A 20,910-nucleotide genomic window follows, 5' to 3' on the forward strand; every position below is an offset into this window, starting at 1 on the left:
ACAAAACTTTTGTCTTGCCAAAATCTGACCTTTCTGTGTTCATTTCTGCAGTGAAGCAAATTTATTTTCGGAAATTAAGTCTCATTTGGGAGGGTTTCAGCTTTAATATGAGTCATTTCTAAAACCAATCGATGAATTTAAAGCTTTTGTTTCTACAACATGGATAAGCGACAGAACTTATGTCAGGGACTGTACAACAGTGTGCCCCCATAGTACTCTGATAACTGGATAATATTATCTTGCACTGTATTTGAGCTGTGTGTATCTTACTGACTACTCCAGTGATACCAGTGAATAAGCTTATAGGCATGTTGATAATGAATTCAAACTGGCATGATGATAAAGATGAATCCCACCAAACAATGATGAAGACCAAAATAAAAGAGCATTTTGCCCAACTCACAGTGACCCTCAAGTGATATTTGCCCAAGAAAAAAAATATCAGAAAAAAACACAAACACCAAACCACCACTTCGGTAAACATTTTTACAAAATATATAGTCAATAATCACCAGTAATGTTGACATTTTTTAACGTGCACATTTTTTAGCTCCTGGAAGGAGAGGGAGGACGAGGGCGAGGCGGTTGCGGTGAGACGAGACCACCAAACGGAGGTCCAGACCATAACGACAGACTTCGCCTCTGCCGAGACACGACTTCAGGCCCGCATTGTCGCCTTGGAAACTGAGTACCTACAACCCCCACATCATCAATAATGCACCACACACACACAACACTCAAATATGAGCACCACCATCCTATACTAGAAGATTGAAGCCTACAAACAAGTTTGTGAGCTTTATTTGCAGCAGGTACATTTAGCAGCCAGTTTATTTAAATTCAAGATGACATTTCTAGGCAACATGATCCTGGTTAGAAATCAACGAAAGTCCAGAGCACAGCTAATGTAAATTTCACACGAATTCTCACCACACACCTGCAAGGAATGTATAATTAAGTGGATGGCAAGCGTGTAATTGTACTACATGAACGCAGCTACATTAACGCAGCATGTGTGCTACTGTTGCGCATGCTTAATGTGCCGTGTGTGTAAGCAGGCTGAGACAGCGGGAGGAGAAGGGGAGAAGGAGAGTTGAGGATCTGCACACCATTTCTAAACTGCAAGACAAGTTGACTGACAGAGACCAGCTTATCAAGAAACTAGTGGTTTGTACAAGTCGTCAAACACCTTTACCCACTTGTCTACAAGGCTTGGGTTTATACACTATTTGCCTGTAGAAACTAGATTCTGTTATTCGTCTTCCAGGAAGACCTCCATCAGCTGTCCCAGCATCCTCCTCTCGGCCGAGATGGAATGCTGAAGTCATGTGATGCCAGAACACGACTTGGAAGCCTCACGCCTACTCTGAAGGTTAATCTCACAAATCTATTCATAACCCAAATGTCCCACACACCAAACTTCTATGTAACTATTCACAATCTGGTAATATGTGGTTTCTAAAAAATGTCGCAGCCCTCCTGTGAAAAGAAGCGTTGCTTAATATGAATCCCAAATGAAAATGTTAGCGAATCAAATATGCATATGCAAAGAACCATCAGTTACCTCAATGAACCCAGCGCACAGGCTGTTGAGACGGCTCAGCAAACACCGCAAGAGCAGCCGAGACAGCTCTAGACAGGCTGTTGAGGCCAAACATAAAACATCAGCTGCTGTAGATTTGTTTGTGGAAGACCTCAAGCTCAGTCAAGAAATGTTAATCTACTTTTGTTGTGCATCCAGAAGCAGACTGTTGAAGACAGCCTGGCACATGTTAGCAGCGTGCTGAATATCAACTCGCTAGAAGTGGGATCAACAAAGATCACCAGATCCCCCCCTGTGGAGTCACCAGTTAGCTGCGGATTCACTGGGTTGGATCATGGGAGTCGGAGGATCTTGATGTCACGGACACAAGCTCCTGTTTCCTCACATCTTGAAGGCCGTAATGCTGCCACCAGACACGCTCCCTCTCCCACCCGAGAACTCCCACAGCAGTTCCAGCACAATTACAGTCAGCACATCAGGTCATTATACCCACCCACAACACAAATGTAGTTAAAATGACCAGTATTAACATCTGAAATCAAGAAAGCTCAATAGGTCATCCTTGTTAAATATGTAACGTTGACCTCCTGTGTTTGCTTGTGTTGTAGGATTCCATCAGAACAGAGGGTGATTGAAACAGGACCAGATTCCCAAGACCCTCAGAGACAGGAGTGGTTCACCAAATACTTCTCATTTTGAGCAAACACTTGCTCACCAAAACCACAGACATGATTGAGTGAACAGCAGCTAGTAAGCACCCCACAAGGACTACACCGTTTTTGTTATGCCCAACCAGCAGTTAGCACAAAAGCATTCATCCACTCCATTGTTATTGACTCCATTGTATCCATTTTAACACAAATAGTACTTTACTGTGAAAGAACAAGCAGGACTGTAAAAGGTTGAACCCTCGTCTTACCCCCACTCGTGATGATCCGAGTGGCTACGTCAGACCTACCATGATGTATTGCTGTTACCTTTCAGGGACATTTTCCAGACAGATTAAGCTTGGTACTAAATTACCTCTTTAAACCAATTCAAAATCAGTTTCTGTTCAGGAACGATTTTTATTTGTCTGTAAAGCAGCTGTACAGCTAGTCAAGCAGTGCTTACCAGCTGTAAAGCTAGTCAACAGTGCTTCTACTATAAGGATAGGAAAGTAGTTTCTAGTTTACCAAACTCCAGCTCTGGTTTTAATGGTTCTTCACAACTTTGTGCATCAGTGCCGTAGTGTTGCCAACCCAAACGAGTGACACGACATGACACAATCCACGTTTTGCTGTCTGTTTACACCAAACCTACCTCTGGTGTTTTTGGCCAAAAAGCTCAAACCACAGAACCCAGTTCTGAGCAAAGATTGAATATTGTTTAGTCAACTTCAGGTGATGCAGTCCTGCAATTTTATAAGGAGAAGCTTCTCTACTGGCAAATTAACTCCGTCATGAGTATAAATAACTGTGACATATTCAGACCAGGTTAGTAAATACTCTATTTTGTGGTTTAACCATATGTGCAAATACTTCTGGCATTGTACATCACCATGCTGTGATTAAAACAAATTCAAATTGTTGAACCATTACAGAGGGGTCACTGGACATTTTGGTATGTTCCACTTGAACCAAAAGGAAGGCTTGTTACTGCTGCATTAATTTCCATTACAATTTAATAGCACCTTCTTAAACTGTTACAAATAATGCATAATTCAGAGCTTTGTCACACTGCAAAAAAATAACCTCAAAGCTGCAAAGGGTCTGGTTTTGCCCATCCTGGACAAACCTGTGTGCTTATATCAAGACACATATCTGACGTGATGAAATAAAAATATTTTTTTGCTTACACGAAGCTTGTGTTTTGTTTGGCATACGTTTTCTTTATTTGCCATTTGAATCTTTCTACAAAGCGTTACAATATTTTACAACAATGATTTACATATGTCTGATAGGACGGATTTAAAAAAACCAAACAAAATACGAGTCACCGAACAAGTGCAATTCACCGAAAGAGGCTGCAGTGCAGAAGTGCATCTGTGGCTGAGGAGAAGCTGAGGATCTCAGAGCGGAAGGCCTGAAGGTTGTTCTTCACGGCCTTCAGTTGGCTGCTCTGTGCTTTGGTCTTGTACCTCATAGCCAAGAGCTTATCTGCCAGGTAGTGTAGCCAAAGTACATTGGAATGGGGGTTATACTCACTCCAGCAGTTACTGAGAGAGAGAGAGAGAGAGAGAGAGAGAGAGAGAGAGAGAGGGAGAGAGGAAGAGGTAGAGTATTACCATTATTAGCAGTCCATCTGTTACAGATATCTGACAACCTCTGCTCCACTCATCTCCATTTTGTGGTTCCCAACTGACAAGAGTGCACGTATATGGCCTAACCAGGGTCTGGAGTCATCAGTACCACGTATGAACTTTGGTGTTGGGGTCTACCGGACAGCCACCATTGTTCTCTTTCCTTATCAGGCGGTAGATTTCAAACTGATAGTCCCCCTGGCCCAGGAATAGCTCCTCGTCATTCGCTATATCACACGACACTGTCAGTCCGTCTGAGAGTGGGGATGCCGGAGTTGGACGGTGGTGGTGGGAACAGAGAAGAAAATAAACAGTCAGAATTCTAGAAAATTATAAGTCAAATTATTTAAATTAGCAATAAAAGAAACAAACAACAAACAGAACACAATATATAAAGAGGAAAATAGGGGCTACTGCAATTTTGAGAAATGTAGAAAGCTCTCTCTCTCTCTCTCTCTCTCACACACACACACACACAAACCCCTGAAACACACCAATCTCCAGTTGTGAGAGAGAGTAGTCTATGACGTTGATGTGAACTCCTCGTGTATCTACAGAGTTTACTGAGCCATTCAGTATAAACTCATTATTCTTGTGCTTGGTGGTTTTCACCAGGATATTTCCCCAGTGCAGGTCTCTACAGAAAAAGAATGACATCACACTGCACTTAAGTCATATCTCAACAGTCACCCGAGGATTTCAATCAGGTTCTGTAACAGAGAACAGAGTTTGAGGAGCTTCAACTCTCCAGATAGTTCCTGAGACACCATATTACCATTTTTTAAGATCCATTTTTACTGCATCATTTGAACAGTTCCTTTCAAAAACCCACATTATGAGGTGCGTCATTTGTCTTTCAGGTGGCTAGTAAAATCCTTTTACTTGTATTTAACAGTGCTTCGGAGAGCAAAAACATTAGCTAGGTTCTGTCTGTAATGGCTGTTATGTCTGTTAGAATCATGGTTCAACAGGTCAGTGTGTTTGTGAGATTACCTGTGTTCAAAGCACAGGGCCTGTTCAGCTACTGCCAGTGCAGCTGTGACCTGGTGTAAAATACTTTTGGCTTGGGTCATGGAGGAGAGCTGCGTGCGTACACACACACACACACACACACACACACACACACACACACACACACACACACACACACACACACACACACACACACACACACACACACACACACAGGATCAAGGCATTTGATCAAAGTGTCCTTTTCAATATAGGGCAAGGTTAGATGTCAATGAATGCCACTGACCATGTGAGTCAGTTGAATCAATGCATCTCTACGCAGTTGTGAAGACGTAATTACAGAAACTGTGTGAACGTATACCTTTCCATTCATGTTCTCCAAATCGCTGCCTCCAAACTCAAACTCAAGAATCACAAAAAGCTGATCTTCACCAAAGAAATCTGGGCACATAAACACATGTTCTCATTAGCTCCTAATTATTTTAACCGAACATTAAAAGGCTTGTGTGTGTGTATACATACATACATACATACATATACATATATATATATATATATATATATATATATATATATATATATATATATATATACACATATAATCTATTCTTAAAGTTGGGTTGGGAACTGGGTCAAAATGGGTAAGCAAACTATGATGACTTTCAACTTGATAGTTTAGTTCGGCTGTATTCCTAACCAACTTGCACAGTAGGGGCGAGAACGAGTTTTCAAACCTGTGAATTACAAATCGTACGTGTGTTTACATGGATGCGGCCACGAAGTCGCCAGGTTTGCTTCATGGAAAATTCATTTTTAGGAACGTAAAGTGTAACAGGTGTTACGGTCAATTCAGTTCCCCCTGTTCCCCCCAAACGGCGCATGCGCGAAATCAACGAAATCACGCATTAGTCTGCTGCTGGGTTATCGCCTTTACTCGATGTGTACACGTTATTATCCGGGTTGGTTTTGTTTCTCTAACTAAAGTTAACTTTGTGTGCTTGTGACTAACTGTGCTGTAAAGCTCAGGTGTTTTAGCAGAGGATTAAATGTACAAAAATTACTCCGATGTTTAATTGTTTACGCTACTTTTTCAGCCTTTCATTTTTTAGTTCGCTTGCATGCGAACTAAAAAAATGCGAAGATTTAATGCGTTTTTTAAACTATTTAAATTATTTATTGAAACATAAAGAGACGTGTATTGTTCACACTTTAAAGGTTGTTTTTTAACAGACTTATTTGTTGTTTGCTGTGTCCTGGATGTTCTACAGCCTAAAAGGACTTTTGTCTAAATACAAATTTTTTTTCTAAATACAAATAAAAATGTATTACACGACAAATGTTATCCCATTTGGCTTCACGCAATATTTAAATCACTTGAGCATGTGATATATTGTTTTTGCTTTACAGTGCAAGTTTTATCCAATGCACAGTGCTTTTACACTAAGAACAGGGGGAACGGATTTAACCGGAGCCCTGTGAAAAATGGTTCCTCCCCTTAAATGACAGAAAGTGTACATGTAAGGCACAAAAAGTAGAGTGGGTGTGTATTTTACTCTTATCCTTGTAAATAACAAGTTTTATTCACTGCACAGTGCTTTTACACTAAGAACACAGGGGGAACGGATTTAACCGGAGCCCTGTGAAAAATGGTTCCCCCCTCTTAAATGACAGAAAATGTACATGTAAGGCACAAAAAGTAGAGTGGGTGTGTATTTTACTCTTATCCTTGTATATAACAAGTTTTATCCACTGCACAGTGCCTTTACACTAAGAACACAGGGGGAACGGATTTAACCGGAGCCCTGTGAAAAATGGTTCCCCCCTCTTAAATGACAGAAAGTGTACATGTAAGGCACAACAATTAAGGTGGGGTTATATTTGACTCTTATCCTTGTAAATAACAAGTTTTATTCACTGCACAGTGCTTTTACACTAAGAACAAAGGGGGAACGGATTTTACCAGAGCCCTGTGAAAAATGGTTCCCCCCTCTTAAATGACAGAAAGTGTACATGTAAGGCACAAAAATTAGAGTGGGTGTGTATTTGACTCTTATCCTTGTAAATAACAAGTTTTATTCACTGCACAGTGCTTTTACACTAAGAACACAGGGGGAACGGATTTAACCGGAGCCCTGTGAAAAATGGTTCCCCCCTCTTAAATGACAGAAAATGTACATGTAAGGCACAAAAAGTAGAGTGGGTGTGTATTTTACTCTTATCCTTGTAAATAACAAGTTTTATTCACTGCACAGTGCTTTTACACTAAGAACACAGGGGGAACGGTTTTTACCAGAGCCCTGTGAAAAATGGTTCCCCCCTCTTAAATGACAGAAAGTGTACATGTAAGGCACAACAATTAAGGTGGGGTTATATTTGACTCTTATCCTTGTATATAACAAGTTTTATCCACTGCACAGTGCCTTTACACTAAGAACACAGGGGGAACGGATTTAACCGGAGCCCTGTGAAAAATGGTTCCCCCCTCTTAAATGACAGAAAATGTACATGTAAGGCACAAAAAGTAGAGTGGGTGTGTATTTTACTCTTATCCTTGTAAATAACAAGTTTTATTCACTGCACAGTGCCTTTACACTAAGAACACAGGGGGAACGGATTTAACCGGAGCCCTGTGAAAAATGGTTCCCCCCCCCTTAAATGACAGAAAGTGTACATGTAAGGCACAACAATTAAGGTGGGGGTGTATTTGACTCTTATCCTTGTATATAACAAGTTTTATCCACTGCACAGTGCTTTTACACTAAGAACACAGGGGGAACGGATTTTACCAGAGCCCTTTGAAAAATGGTTCCCCCCCCTTAAATGACAGAAAGTGTACATGTAAGGCACAACAATTAAGGTGGGGGTGTATTTGACTCTTATCCTTGTATATAACAAGTTTTATCCACTGCACAGTGCTTTTACACTAAGAACACAGGGGGAACGGATTTTACCAGAGCCCTGTGAAAAATGGTTCCCCCCTCTTAAATGACAGAAAATGTACATGTAAGGCACAAAAAGTAGAGTGGGTGTGTATTTTACTCTTATCCTTGTAAATAACAAGTTTTATTCACTGCACAGTGCCTTTACACTAAGAACACAGGGGGAACGGATTTAACCGGAGCCCTGTGAAAAATGGTTCCCCCCCCCTTAAATGACAGAAAGTGTACATGTAAGGCACAACAATTAAGGTGGGGGTGTATTTGACTCTTATCCTTATATATAACAAGTTTTATCCACTGCACAGTGCTTTTACACTAAGAACACAGGGGGAACGGATTTTACCAGAGCCCTGTGAAAAATGGTCCCCCCCCCTTAAATGACAGAAAGTGTACATGTAAGGCACAACAATTAAGGTGGGGGTGTATTTGACTCTTATCCTTGTATATAACAAGTTTTATCCACTGCACAGTGCTTTTACACTAAGAACACAGGGGGAACGGATTTTACCAGAGCCCTGTGAAAAATGGTTCCCCCCTCTTAAATGACAGAAAGTGTACATGTAAGGCACAACAATTAAGGTGGGGTTATATTTGACTCTTATCCTTGTAAATAACAAGTTTTATTCACTGCACAGTGCTTTTACACTAAGAACAAAGGGGGAACGGATTTTACCAGAGCCCTGTGAAAAATGGTTCCCCCCTCTTAAATGACAGAAAGTGTACATGTAAGGCACAAAAAGTAGAGTGGGTGTGTATTTTACTCTTATCCTTGTAAATAACAAGTTTTATTCACTGCACAGTGCTTTTACACTAAGAACACAGGGGGAACGGATTTTACCAGAGCCCTGTGAAAAATGGTTCCCCATGTAGAATAACTGCTGGAGATTATATAGAGTACAATAATAGTGCTGATTATCTGTATCTGTGTATAATCACTTCATTCAGTGACTTTACATCTGTCTGTACCACCTTTACACTGAGAACACATGGGGGAACATATTCAACCAGAGACTGGGAAATTTGGTTCCCCTTGAAGAATAAAGCTGGAGCTGATATAAAATACAGAAATTATGCTGATTATTTATATCTGTCTATAATCAATTCATTCAGTAACATTTATTCATCCTGTACCTCCTTTAACACTGAGAACACATGGGGGAACAGGTTTTACCAGAGACTGGGAAATTTGGTTCCCCTTGTATTCTCAATGTAAATGTGATGCAGATAGTATTAAAGTTACTGAGGGAAATGGTAATCTATATATAGTTTATCAGCATCAATCTTCTTCTTCTTTCCGCAATTCCCATTTAGGGGTCGCCACAGCGGATCAAACTCCTCCATCTGGCCCTGTCTTGAGTGTCCTCCACTGACACACCAGCCACTCTCATATCCTCTACCACTGCATCCATAAACTTCCTCTTAGGTCTACCTCTCCTCCTCTTGCCTGGAAGTTCCATCCTCAACACCCTCCTACCAATATACCTCTCCTCCTTCCTCTGTACATGTCCACTTTATGCCATCCACACCACCCTGCCTGCACTCTCTTCTTTACCTCTCTTTCACTTCCTCCATTACTCTGTACCCTCGACCCTAAGTAGGTAAACTCGTCAACCTTCACCAAATACACTCCTTGTAACTGGACCTGTCCACCGTCTGCCCTCTCATTCACACACATGTACTCTGTTTTACTCCTGCTCACTTTCATTTCCCTGCTCTCCAAAGCATATCTCCATCTTTCCAAGCTCACCTCCACCTGCTCCCTACTCTCACTACAGATCACAATGTCATCAGCAAACATCATAGTCCAAGAGGACTCCTGCCTAACCTCGTCCGTCAGTCTGTCCATGACAATTGCGAACAGGAAGGGACTCAGGGCTGATCCCTGATGTAGTCCTACCCCCACTTTAAACTCGTCTGTCATTCCTACCGCACATCTCACTGCTGTCACACTGTTCTCATACATATCCTGCACCACCCTCACATACTTTTCTGCTACTCCTGACTTCCCCATACAATACCACAGCTCCTGTCTTGGTACTCTATCATAAGCTTTCTCTAAGTCAACAAACACACAATGTAACTCATTCTATCCTTCCTACTTCTCTATTAACACTCTCAAAGCAAACATAGCATCTGTGGTGCACTTAGCTGGCATGAAACCATACTGCTGCTCACAGATCTCTACCTCTCCTCTAAGCCTAGCTTCCACTACTCTTTCCCAGATTTTCAGGCTGAGACTGATCAACTTTATTCCCCAGGAATTACTACAGCTCTGAACATCACCCTTATTCTTGAAAATCGGCACCATTATGCTTCATCTCCACTCCTCAGGCATCTTCTGACCTTCCAAGATTATGTTAAATAACTCAGTCAAAAACTCCACTGCCGTCTCTCCCAAACATTTCCATGTCTCCACTGGAATAACATCTGGTCCAACTGCCTTACCACACTTCATTCTCCGAATTGCACCCCTTACTTCCTCCTTGCTCACCTGAGGCACTTCTTGATTCACAACCTCTACCTCTTCTAACCTTCTTTACCTTTCATTCTTTTGATTCATCAGTTCCTCAAAATACCCCTTCCACCTTCCCAAGACACTCTCCTCACCAGACAACACATTTTCATCTTTATCCTTTATCATCCTAACCTGCTGCACATCCTGCCCATCACGGTTTCTCTGTCTGGCCAATCTGTAGAGATCCTTTTCCCCTTCCTTAGTGTCCAACTTCTCCTACAGCTTGCTATATGCCTTCTCTTTAGCTTCTGCCACTGCTCTCATTGCCTTACGACACATCTCCTTGTACCTCTGTCTACTTTCTTCATCTCGCTGAAAATCCCAATTCTTTTTATCCAACTCTCAAACTTTCCTGAACTTCCTCATTTCACCACCACGACTCCATGTCTATCTTCCTCTGTCCTGAGGTCACACCAAGTAGCTTCCTAGCCACATCCCTCACTGCATTTGAAGTTTCATCCCAGGTATCCAGAACACCACCACCATTACCCAGTACCTGCCTCACCTCATCCCTGAATTTTACACCACAGTCCTCATCCTTTAACTTCCACCACCTGATCTTAGGTTCCGCTCTCACTCTCTTCCTCTTCTTCACCTCCAAAACCATCCTACATATCACCATCCTATGCTGTTTAGCTACACTCTCCCCTGGTAACACCTTGCAATCACTAACCTCTTTCAGGTTTTGTATCCTACAGAGGATATAGTCGACCTGTGTGCATCTTCCCCCACTATTATACGTTACCCTGTGCTCTTCCTTTTTCTTAAAGTAAGTATTAACTACAGCCATCTTTATCCTTTTAGCAAAATCTAAAGTCCTTCCATATTCCTTACATTAACACCATATCTACCCAACACCTCCTCATCACCACTGTTTTCTCCACCAACATGTCCATTTAAATCTGCTCCAATACCCACTCTCTCTTCTTTAGGAACCTGCAAAACAACTTCATCTGACTCTCTCCAGAATTTTTCTTTCTCCTCCCCATCACAACTTACCTGAGGAGCATAAGCACTGATGACATTCATCATCACCCCATCAATCTCTAACTTTACACAGATTACCCTGTCACTTACTCACTTTACCTCCACTACACTCTTACTAAACTCATCCTTCAGGATTACCCCTACTCCATTACTCTTCCTGTCTACACCATGATATAATAGTTTGAAGCCACCACCAATGCTCCTGGCCTTGCTCCCCTTCCACTTGGTCTCCTGTACACACAGTATATCTATCTTCCCCCTCTCCATCGCATCAGCTAGCTCTCTCCCTTTACCTGTCATAGAGCCCACATTTAACATTCCAACTCTAACCTACACCCTCCTGCTCTGCCTCCTATCAGCATCAATAATGCACCTTAAATACACTCCGGCTTTATTCTACAAGGGGAACCAAATTTCCCAGTCTCTGGTAAAACCTGTTCCCCCATGTGTTCTCAGTGTTAAAGGAGGTACAGGATGAATAAATGTTACTGAATGAATTGATTATAGACAGATATAAATAATCAGCATAATTTCTGTATTTTATATCAGCTCCAGCTTTATTCTTCAAGGGGAACCAAATTTCCCAGTCTCTGGTTGAATATGTTCCCCCATGTGTTCTCAGTGTAAAGGTGGTACAGACAGATGTAAAGTCACTGAATGAAGTGATTATACACAGATACAGATAATCAGCACTATTATTGTACTCTATATAATCTCCAGCAGTTATTCTACATGGGGAACCATTTTTCACAGGGCTCTGGTAAAATCCGTTCCCCCTGTGTTCTTAGTGTAAAAGCACTGTGCAGTGAATAAAACTTGTTATTTACAAGGATAAGAGTAAAATACACACCCACTCTACTTTTTGTGCCTTACATGTACACTTTCTGTCATTTAAGAGGGGGGAACCATTTTTCACAGGGCTCTGGTAAAATCCGTTCCCCCTTTGTTCTTAGTGTAAAAGCACTGTGCAGTGAATAAAACTTGTTATTTACAAGGATAAGAGTCAAATATAACCCCACCTTAATTGTTGTGCCTTACATGTACACTTTCTGTCATTTAAGAGGGGGGAACCATTTTTCACAGGGCTCTGGTAAAATCCGTTCCCCCTGTGTTCTTAGTGTAAAAGCACTGTGCAGTGGATAAAACTTGTTATATACAAGGATAAGAGTCAAATACACCCCCACCTTAATTGTTGTGCCTTACATGTACACTTTCTGTCATTTAAGGGGGGGGGACCATTTTTCACAGGGCTCTGGTAAAATCCGTTCCCCCTGTGTTCTTAGTGTAAAAGCACTGTGCAGTGGATAAAACTTGTTATATACAAGGATAAGAGTCAAATACACCCCCACCTTAATTGTTGTGCCTTACATGTACACTTTCTGTCATTTAAGGGGGGGGGAACCATTTTTCACAGGGCTCCGGTTAAATCCGTTCCCCCTGTGTTCTTAGTGTAAAGGCACTGTGCAGTGAATAAAACTTGTTATTTACAAGGATAAGAGTAAAATACACACCACTCTACTTTTTGTGCCTTACATGTACATTTTCTGTCATTTAAGAGGGGGGAACCATTTTTCACAGGGCTCCGGTTAAATCCGTTCCCCCTGTGTTCTTAGTGTAAAGGCACTGTGCAGTGGATAAAACTTGTTATATACAAGGATAAGAGTCAAATATAACCCCACCTTAATTGTTGTGCCTTACATGTACACTTTCTGTCATTTAAGAGGGGGGAACCATTTTTCACAGGGCTCTGGTAAAAACCGTTCCCCCTGTGTTCTTAGTGTAAAAGCACTGTGCAGTGAATAAAACTTGTTATTTACAAGGATAAGAGTAAAATACACACCCACTCTACTTTTTGTGCCTTACATGTACATTTTCTGTCATTTAAGAGGGGGGAACCATTTTTCACAGGGCTCCGGTTAAATCCGTTCCCCCTGTGTTCTTAGTGTAAAAGCACTGTGCAGTGAATAAAACTTGTTATTTACAAGGATAAGAGTCAAATACACACCCACTCTAATTTTTGTGCCTTACATGTACACTTTCTGTCATTTAAGAGGGGGGAACCATTTTTCACAGGGCTCTGGTAAAATCCGTTCCCCCTTTGTTCTTAGTGTAAAAGCACTGTGCAGTGAATAAAACTTGTTATTTACAAGGATAAGAGTCAAATATAACCCCACCTTAATTGTTGTGCCTTACATGTACACTTTCTGTCATTTAAGAGGGGGGAACCATTTTTCACAGGGCTCCGGTTAAATCCGTTCCCCCTGTGTTCTTAGTGTAAAGGCACTGTGCAGTGGATAAAACTTGTTATATACAAGGATAAGAGTAAAATACACACCCACTCTACTTTTTGTGCCTTACATGTACATTTTCTGTCATTTAAGAGGGGGGAACCATTTTTCACAGGGCTCCGGTTAAATCCGTTCCCCCTGTGTTCTTAGTGTAAAAGCACTGTGCAGTGAATAAAACTTGTTATTTACAAGGATAAGAGTAAAATACACACCCACTCTACTTTTTGTGCCTTACATGTACACTTTCTGTCATTTAAGGGGAGGAACCATTTTTCACAGGGCTCCGGTTAAATCCGTTCCCCCTGTTCTTAGTGTAAAAGCACTGTGCATTGGATAAAACTTGCACTGTAAAGCAAAAACAATATATCACATGCTCAAGTGATTTAAATATTGCGTGAAGCCAAATGGGATAACATTTGTCGTGTAATACATTTTTATTTGTATTTAGAAAAAAAATTTGTATTTAGACAAAAGTCCTTTTAGGCTGTAGAACATCCAGGACACAGCAAACAACAAATAAGTCTGTTAAAAAACAACCTTTAAAGTGTGAACAATACACGTCTCTTTATGTTTCAATAAATAATTTAAATAGTTTAAAAAACGCATTAAATCTTCGCATTTTTTTAGTTCGCATGCAAGCGAACTAAAAAATGAAAGGCTGAAAAAGTAGCGTAAACAATTAAACATCGGAGTAATTTTTGTACATTTAATCCTCTGCTAAAACACCTGAGCTTTACAGCACAGTTAGTCACAAGCACACAAAGTTAACTTTAGTTAGAGAAACAAAACCAACCCGGATAATAACGTGTACACATCGAGTAAAGGCGATAACCCAGCAGCAGACTAATGCGTGATTTCGTTGATTTCGCGCATGCGGTCCTAGTGCTAGATTAAATATTTCTTTTAAACCGTTAAAACTCAATAGTATACGGCGCGAGACTGGGAGACTCTCTCACCATGGCTCTCTCATCCTGGCTGCACCGCGCTGGTGAAGTTCCGTTATAGTCTCGCGTGATATGAATTTCTAAATAAAAGTAATAAATGCAAATTTACCGTTTCTACATAAATAACTACATATACTAGTTATACCTTCACTCTTTGTATTTACGAAACATCCCATATGGCATTATAAGGATGTTTGCAAAGGATTTGAAAACTTCAATGCACATTAAACTTAATGTTTTGCAGATAAAATTCAGGTAGAAATACATGAAAACAAACAAACAAAATATTTCCAATTAGAACTTTATTTTTGCGAAAGCCGCATGGCTTCCCCTCTTTAAACACTGTTCAATTTACAGTTGATTGGTATTCCCAATTTGTCAAGCATTGTTCATTGTTCCCATGCGAAGTTTACAATGCAGAGAACTTAACAGGCTATTCTTAAATGTTTTCCTCTCCATAAAGTAACTTTATGAACATATACACTGCCAATACAAGACTAGAATGTAAGATTCGTTTGTCTACAAAAACGAGGTATTTTAACTTACACTAAACGCTGGCGTCGGCCATCGTTTTGCACACGAACGAGCATGCGCGAGATCAGGAACGCGTTTGTGCCATGGCCAGGCAGCCACGCACACGCAGCCACGGGGAGGTGGTCTCTTTTCTCGAGCCGTACCCTCCAGAGGACCAAAACCGGCTTTTGAAAAAGTCCCCCCCCCCCCCAATTACGTCCGTGAGGTTAAATGTACTAAATGTTAGCTTACATTTCAAATATCATGTTTAGCTGAATAAACATGTTATCAACCCCTTTTAATGTACAGTATGTAGGCTTACAAATTCATGTTTAACTGAATAAACGAGTAGCCTACATTTTATTGAGCATGTCTTTTTCTTCAAGTATCAAAGTAGAACAGCGTCCTCAAGCAGTCATTGATGCATTTTGGAAACAGGAGATGAGCCCCTGGTCTAATGCACCCTCTGTATTAAGAAACCCTATCTCAAAAACTGACTTTTAGTCATTACTTGTGTAGCACGCATATGAGACATTTTAATATAGATTAATCTAGATTAATTTCAAGATTTCAGTGAGATTAAAAAAATTAATCTATGCCCACCCCTAATATATATATATATATATATATATATATATATATATATATATATATATATATATATATATATATATATATATATATAATAGAATATCGATCTCCAGATTGATCTCGGAGATTAGAGAGGTCAGATAGAAATATCCTTAATCAACATCACTCTGAGAAAACAGATGGCACAGCGTGTAGCCTACTGTTAATCTAGTCCCAGCTGTCTATTACACACATTATACCGTGCAGAGAGATTACCTAGTCTAGAAAATTAAATAGTAGTTTAATAAATGCTATGCATTAATTATTACCTGCAATATAGTGAGTACTGGATTTCGATTATTTCTAGCAAAAGCAAAGCAAAAGTTTGAATAGACCTGCCTCTGTGTAGTAATGGAGAACAGTAATACCATTATAACTGATAGGTGAAGTAAGATCTCATTATAATGACACCAGATACACCAGATACTAGAGCAATGCACTATGGAAAGATGAAGGCGGTGTGATGGTGCAGGTAATGTTCTGGTGGGGAACCTTGGGGCCAAGCATGTCAGGCATGAAAATGTGTCAGGGGTCAGGGTTAGTGCAGTTGACAGTTGACTTTTGGGGGGAGGGGGGTGCGCTAGTGTACGGCGTCAGGTAATGCCAAATATAGTAAAATCCATAATAATAAAAATACCAAAATTAAAGCAATACTGAAAAGTGGCCATTATAATGCAGAGTGCGGATTAGTTTACTTCTCACTTTAGACTGCGGGGACGCTAGCGAACGATCCAGGAGGAGCGAGTAACTAGTAGACTACTATTGTGAATGTAGCAAAACGGTGACAGAAGCTACAGCAGCGACTAAAAATAATAGCAACAGCTTAGTAGCTTTCACATGGCAAGCCTTTCGTGACACGCTCTTTCCTGTTGACTTCTCTCACAATACTGTCGCGCTGAAAAACATTTACCTGTCTTGTCAATGGATGGAGCCAGATCCGTAAACACGAGAAGCCGCTTTCGCCATCCGAGATGGCTCAGTCAAAACCATTACGTCTAAATGAACCAATAAATAACATCAGCAGCGAAAATGAAAAAAAATAAATGTAAAAAATACCAGGGTTCACGTGTTTATATTTTGTCACCAGTGATGGCTAAGTTACCTTGAAAAAGTAATCAGATTACTGATTACTCCTTTTAAAAGTAACTTAGTTACGTTACATATTACTTGATTTTAAAAGTAACTACGTTAGACTACAAGTTACTTACTACAAGTTATATTCAGCAGCAAAATTAATTTTTCCAATACTCACTTTATTGGAAGAGCATTTTTAACAGTAACAATGTATTGAAGCAGGTTCGGTAACCGAGGCAGAAACTGCTTAATCCAAAAATTCCGAGGAGGGAAACTTTATTGATAACGCAACCCTGGCGCGCGCAGGTAACCCCCCCCCAAGTGTCACTTAAAGGGCAAGACTCACTGTGAAGAGTAGTAGTCGCTACAGTATCTCCTGACATTACGTTTGTGTAGCTGCGCGGTATTATTTGTAAATTTATTTGTAAACGTAATACAAGCGAACTGTTCAGTCAGACAGCTTGTGAAACGAAATACCATTACAATTTCAAGCATTTTAAATTAGGCGACATTAGTCAAAATTCCAGCACTTTTCAAACGTAGAACACAAAGCAACATTAAAATTCAGGTAAATGTTCCTTCCCCTGTTTTTGAGGGGTGTTTCTTTATACTACCACATATCGTTTCGGGAGGACACTGCACAGAATGACTTGTAAAACGTGCTCGCGCTCTCACAGGTTCATGCACAGCGTGCTGAGTCCAGCGCTACGGTCAGACGCAAAAGTAGAACTGAGCAAAGAATAAAGCAAAAATATATATTTTTACTAGGGAAAATAAAAATAGTAATGCACAGTTATTTGGATAAGTAACTTTAATCTGATTACTGGACTGGAAATAGTAGCGCGTTATATTACTCGTTACCGAAAAAAGTGGTAAGATTAGAGTAACACGTTACTAAGTAACGCGTTACTGACATCACTGTTTGTCACAAAGCACAGGGTAGGCTATCAAATGACAAGAGTTTACAACTCTCCTCACATGTCCCTGGATTCACCAGTTAGAACTACAAACACACTAGAAAAAATCTTGTTTCTTATTTGATCTCACCGTTAACTACACGGGGTTGACGCGAACTTAATAGGCCCATCTATCTATTTATCACAAGAGCTTGTGGCTCTGACAGTGTTCAACGCAAACTGTAGCGAACGGTAGTAACTTTGTTTTACCGCAAAATATGAAAATGATTGAACCCATTAATCACCCAATTAAATCCACTGGGTAATGTACACTCTTCTCGTCCGCTTAGCAGTAAATGCAATTTGGCCTCTATGATTGGTTCTGGGCGGAAATTGCTGGCGACTGTATCATTGAAATAGCGATTTCGGAAGTGCTCTGTTTGCTTATTAAGTCAATATGATAATAAAATATACCCCCAACCCCCCAAAAAAGTCCTCGGATCTACACGATTCGCGTAGGTCACCCTTTTTCAACTTCAAAACGGCGAATTTCGCCGAAAGGTGACAGATTTTCATGCCTGTTCATGTGGATGTTACTCTGAGCAAGATCACCTGAACATTGTCACACCAAATACACCCTAACGAACGTAAAATGTTAGGAGCGGTCGTTTTCTGCATGGTCCTAGCACTAGATTTGTCGCTATTTAAATATTAGCTTTTTAACCGTTAAAAAGTGGGAGGGACATGGATTCGTCGCTATTTAAATATTTGGTTTTAACCGTAAAAAGTGGAGGGGACCAAAACCGGTTTTTGAAAAAGTGGAGGGGACATGTCCCCCGCAACCCCCCCCCCCCCCCAAATTACGTCTGTGACCCTGTCACACTACAAAAATTGTTCAGAAATTATTTCAAGAACATGATAAAAAAGTTCAATGGCTGACCTGGCCTCAAAATCCCCCCCGATTAAGCTGAACAAGAATCTATGGTAATATAATAAGTCTAATCCATGGAGGGCCACCTCACACCTTTAGAGGACTTAAAGGATTTGCTGCAGGATGGAGCAGGATACATCCAGAGGTCTCATGGATGAAATGGCTTGATGGGTCAGAGCTGTTGTAGCAGCATGAAGGTCACCAACGTGACATTAGGCAGGTGGCTTTATAGTGATGATCAGTGTAGGTATCTATGTACATTATGCATACATATTTGTGTGCACACGACAGAGAGATTGTGTGTGAATTATCTTACCGGGGCGGTCATTCTCAGATCCCTTCTCCTGGTCAAATTTTCCCAGGCTCTGAGCAGAGCCCCAGGATAACATCCATGCACACAGTGGAGACTGAAACAACAGTGACATCACACTCGACAACATGACACACCCACTGATTCTAAACTTGAAACTGACAGTGAACCAAGAGAAAACAAAAGGCAAACTGAAGATGCATCTTACTCGTTGAGTCCAATGAAACCGTTTGTTTTGTTTGTCTTCTTGGAGTTCAGGCTACTCAATTCTCTGTTGGAGAATATTAAATTAGTGGTCATGGTCATGCATACAAAAAAATAGAGGAGCAAAATGATCAAATCTATCTCCACCACACAAAGCAGGACAATAATAAAGGTCCCATTTAATGCCTTCTTCTTAAAACAGGTCAGTTAGGTGCAACTATAACCAAATGACTTGGATAACTGAATTAGGAATTCAAAAAGTAAACATTTTAACTTCAACTATTTAAGTTTTGTTCCAAAAAGTTTATTTCTGTAGCCTTTTGGTTGAGCTGTGTGGATGAGGCAGTCTCTAAAAACTGAGGACACAGCAAAAAGTAAAGCCAATGATCTGGGCAACTGAACACCTGACATCAGTTATTACCTGCGGATACTACAGAATACTAGCCAGGTTAATACCATCAATACCATTAATACAACAATAGCTGTTAGAGCCAAATTATTGAAAGTGATTTTGATGAGTATTTGTTGAATGTATATTCCAGAATAATGTTTAGCATTGTTTTTTTGACTAGTTGTAATTTAAATATGCTTGTTTAGAAGCATAATGTTGATGCTGAGTTTTGATTGGTTAGCAGGGTCTGGTGGGATAAGTATGATTAAAAAGACGTGGGGGGGTGGAGTTTTTGTAGAAGGTGAAGTTCGTGTAGCAATGAAGGCGTATAGCTTTTTGACCGTGCCCGTGTCTATGTGCCCAGTGCCTTAAAGGAAGACAAATGGTGCTTGATTAAGCGATATATTTTCCCTTTGTGTTTATTTTTGTTTTTTGTACCAAGATACTTTTGTGTTACCACGTCGACAAGAATAAACAAAACCAAAATGAAGCTCAACTGGTCCGTGAGTACACTGAAGTAATACGAATAGCGGTTAAACATTGGACATGGAGACGAGTCAGAAACTCTTAGGGTTGGTATGTTAAATGTGGGCTCTATGACAGGTAAAGGGAGAGAGTTAGCTGATGTGATGGAGAGGAGGAAGATAGATATACTGTGTGTACAGGAGACCAAGTGGAAGGGGAGCAAGGCCAGGAGCATTGGTGGTGGCTTCAAACTATTATATCATGGTGTAGACAGGAAGAGAAATGGAGTAGGTGTAATCCAGAAGGATGAATTTAGTCAGAGTGTAGTGGAGGTAAAGTGAGTAAGTGAGAGGGTAATCTGTGTAAAGTTAGAGATTGATGGGGTGATGATGAATGTCATCAGTGCTTATGCTCCTCAGGTAGGTTGTGATGGGGAGGAGAAAGAAAAATTCTGGAGAGAGTCAGATGAAGTTGTTTTGCAGGTTCCTAAAGAAGAGAGAGTGGTTATTGGAGCAGATTTAAATGGACATGTTGGTGGAGGGAACAGTGGTGATGAGGAGGTGTTGGGTAGATATGGTGTTAATGTAAGGAATATGGAAGGACTTTAGATTTTGCTAAAAGGATAAAGATGGCTGTAGTTAATACTTACTTTAAGAAAAAGGAAGAGCACAGGGTAACGTATAATAGTGGGGGAAGATGCACACAGGTCGACTATATCCTCTGTAGGATACAAAACCTGAAAGAGGTTAGTGATTGCAAGGTGTTACCAGGGGAGAGTGTAGCTAAACAGCATAGGATGGTGATATGTAGGATGAATTTGGAGGTGAAGAAGAGGAAGAGAGTGAGAGCGGAACCTAAGATCAGGTGGTGGAATAGTACTGGGATGGCTGTGGAGTCCTACAAGTTCCTTGGCACAACAATTTCCAAGGACCTGAAATGGGACTACAACATCAGCTCCATCATCAAGAAAGCTCAGGAGAGACTGTACTTCCTGCGTCAGCTGAGGAAGTTCAACCTGCCCCAGGAG

General features: G+C 40.6%; 2 protein-coding genes across 4 annotated transcripts in view; one reads left to right on the plus strand and one right to left on the minus strand.

Annotated features, from left to right (window-relative positions):
* The window catches only part of fam184b (family with sequence similarity 184 member B), a 28,400-nt gene extending 25,019 nt beyond the window's left edge, over positions 1–3,381 (plus strand). The window contains exons 15-19 of one of the 2 annotated variants that reach the window (XM_077011022.1): positions 551–688; positions 1,059–1,167; positions 1,268–1,372; positions 1,742–2,022; positions 2,152–3,381. In XM_077011022.1, coding sequence (XP_076867137.1) covers positions 551–688; positions 1,059–1,167; positions 1,268–1,372; positions 1,742–2,022; positions 2,152–2,242 — 724 coding nt within the window. In that variant the 3' untranslated portion in view covers positions 2,243–3,381. The remainder of the gene's footprint in view (positions 1–550; positions 689–1,058; positions 1,168–1,267; positions 1,373–1,741; positions 2,023–2,151) is intronic. The other variant, XM_077011031.1, reaches the window with a different exon arrangement.
* LOC143518523 (serine/threonine-protein kinase haspin-like) lies at positions 3,360–18,914 on the minus strand. Of its 2 annotated transcripts, none has more exons than XM_077011043.1 (6): positions 18,830–18,914; positions 5,158–5,237; positions 4,818–4,906; positions 4,319–4,461; positions 3,934–4,078; positions 3,360–3,740 (listed from the first exon to the last, which is right to left on the minus strand). In XM_077011043.1, the coding sequence occupies exons 1-6, from the start codon at positions 18,900–18,902 to the stop codon at positions 3,536–3,538; spliced, it is 735 nt and encodes a 244-aa protein (XP_076867158.1). In that variant the 5' UTR covers positions 18,903–18,914; the 3' UTR covers positions 3,360–3,535. The 2 variants fall into 2 exon arrangements, with proteins under 2 accessions (XP_076867158.1, XP_076867168.1); XM_077011053.1 differs by having other exon boundaries at positions 3,663–3,740; positions 3,912–4,078.
* Positions 18,915–20,910: the final 1,996 nt, after the last annotated feature.

This window comes from Brachyhypopomus gauderio, chromosome 1, assembly GCF_052324685.1.
Source record: "Brachyhypopomus gauderio isolate BG-103 chromosome 1, BGAUD_0.2, whole genome shotgun sequence".
NCBI lineage: Eukaryota > Metazoa > Chordata > Actinopteri > Gymnotiformes > Hypopomidae > Brachyhypopomus > Brachyhypopomus gauderio.

Excerpts from the sequence above, each read along its gene's own strand:
- LOC143518523 (XM_077011043.1), bottom strand. The coding sequence starts at position 18,902 with ATGTTATCCTGGGGCTCTGCTCAGAGCCTGGGAAAATTTGACCAGGAG. Across the intron at positions 4,462-4,817 it reads GCCCTGTGCTTTGAACACAG|AGACCTGCACTGGGGAAATA; the intron begins GTAATCTCACAA and ends CTTTTTCTGTAG. Across the intron at positions 3,741-3,933 it reads AACACCAAAGTTCATACGTG|TAACTGCTGGAGTGAGTATA; the intron begins GTACTGATGACT and ends TCTCTCTCTCAG.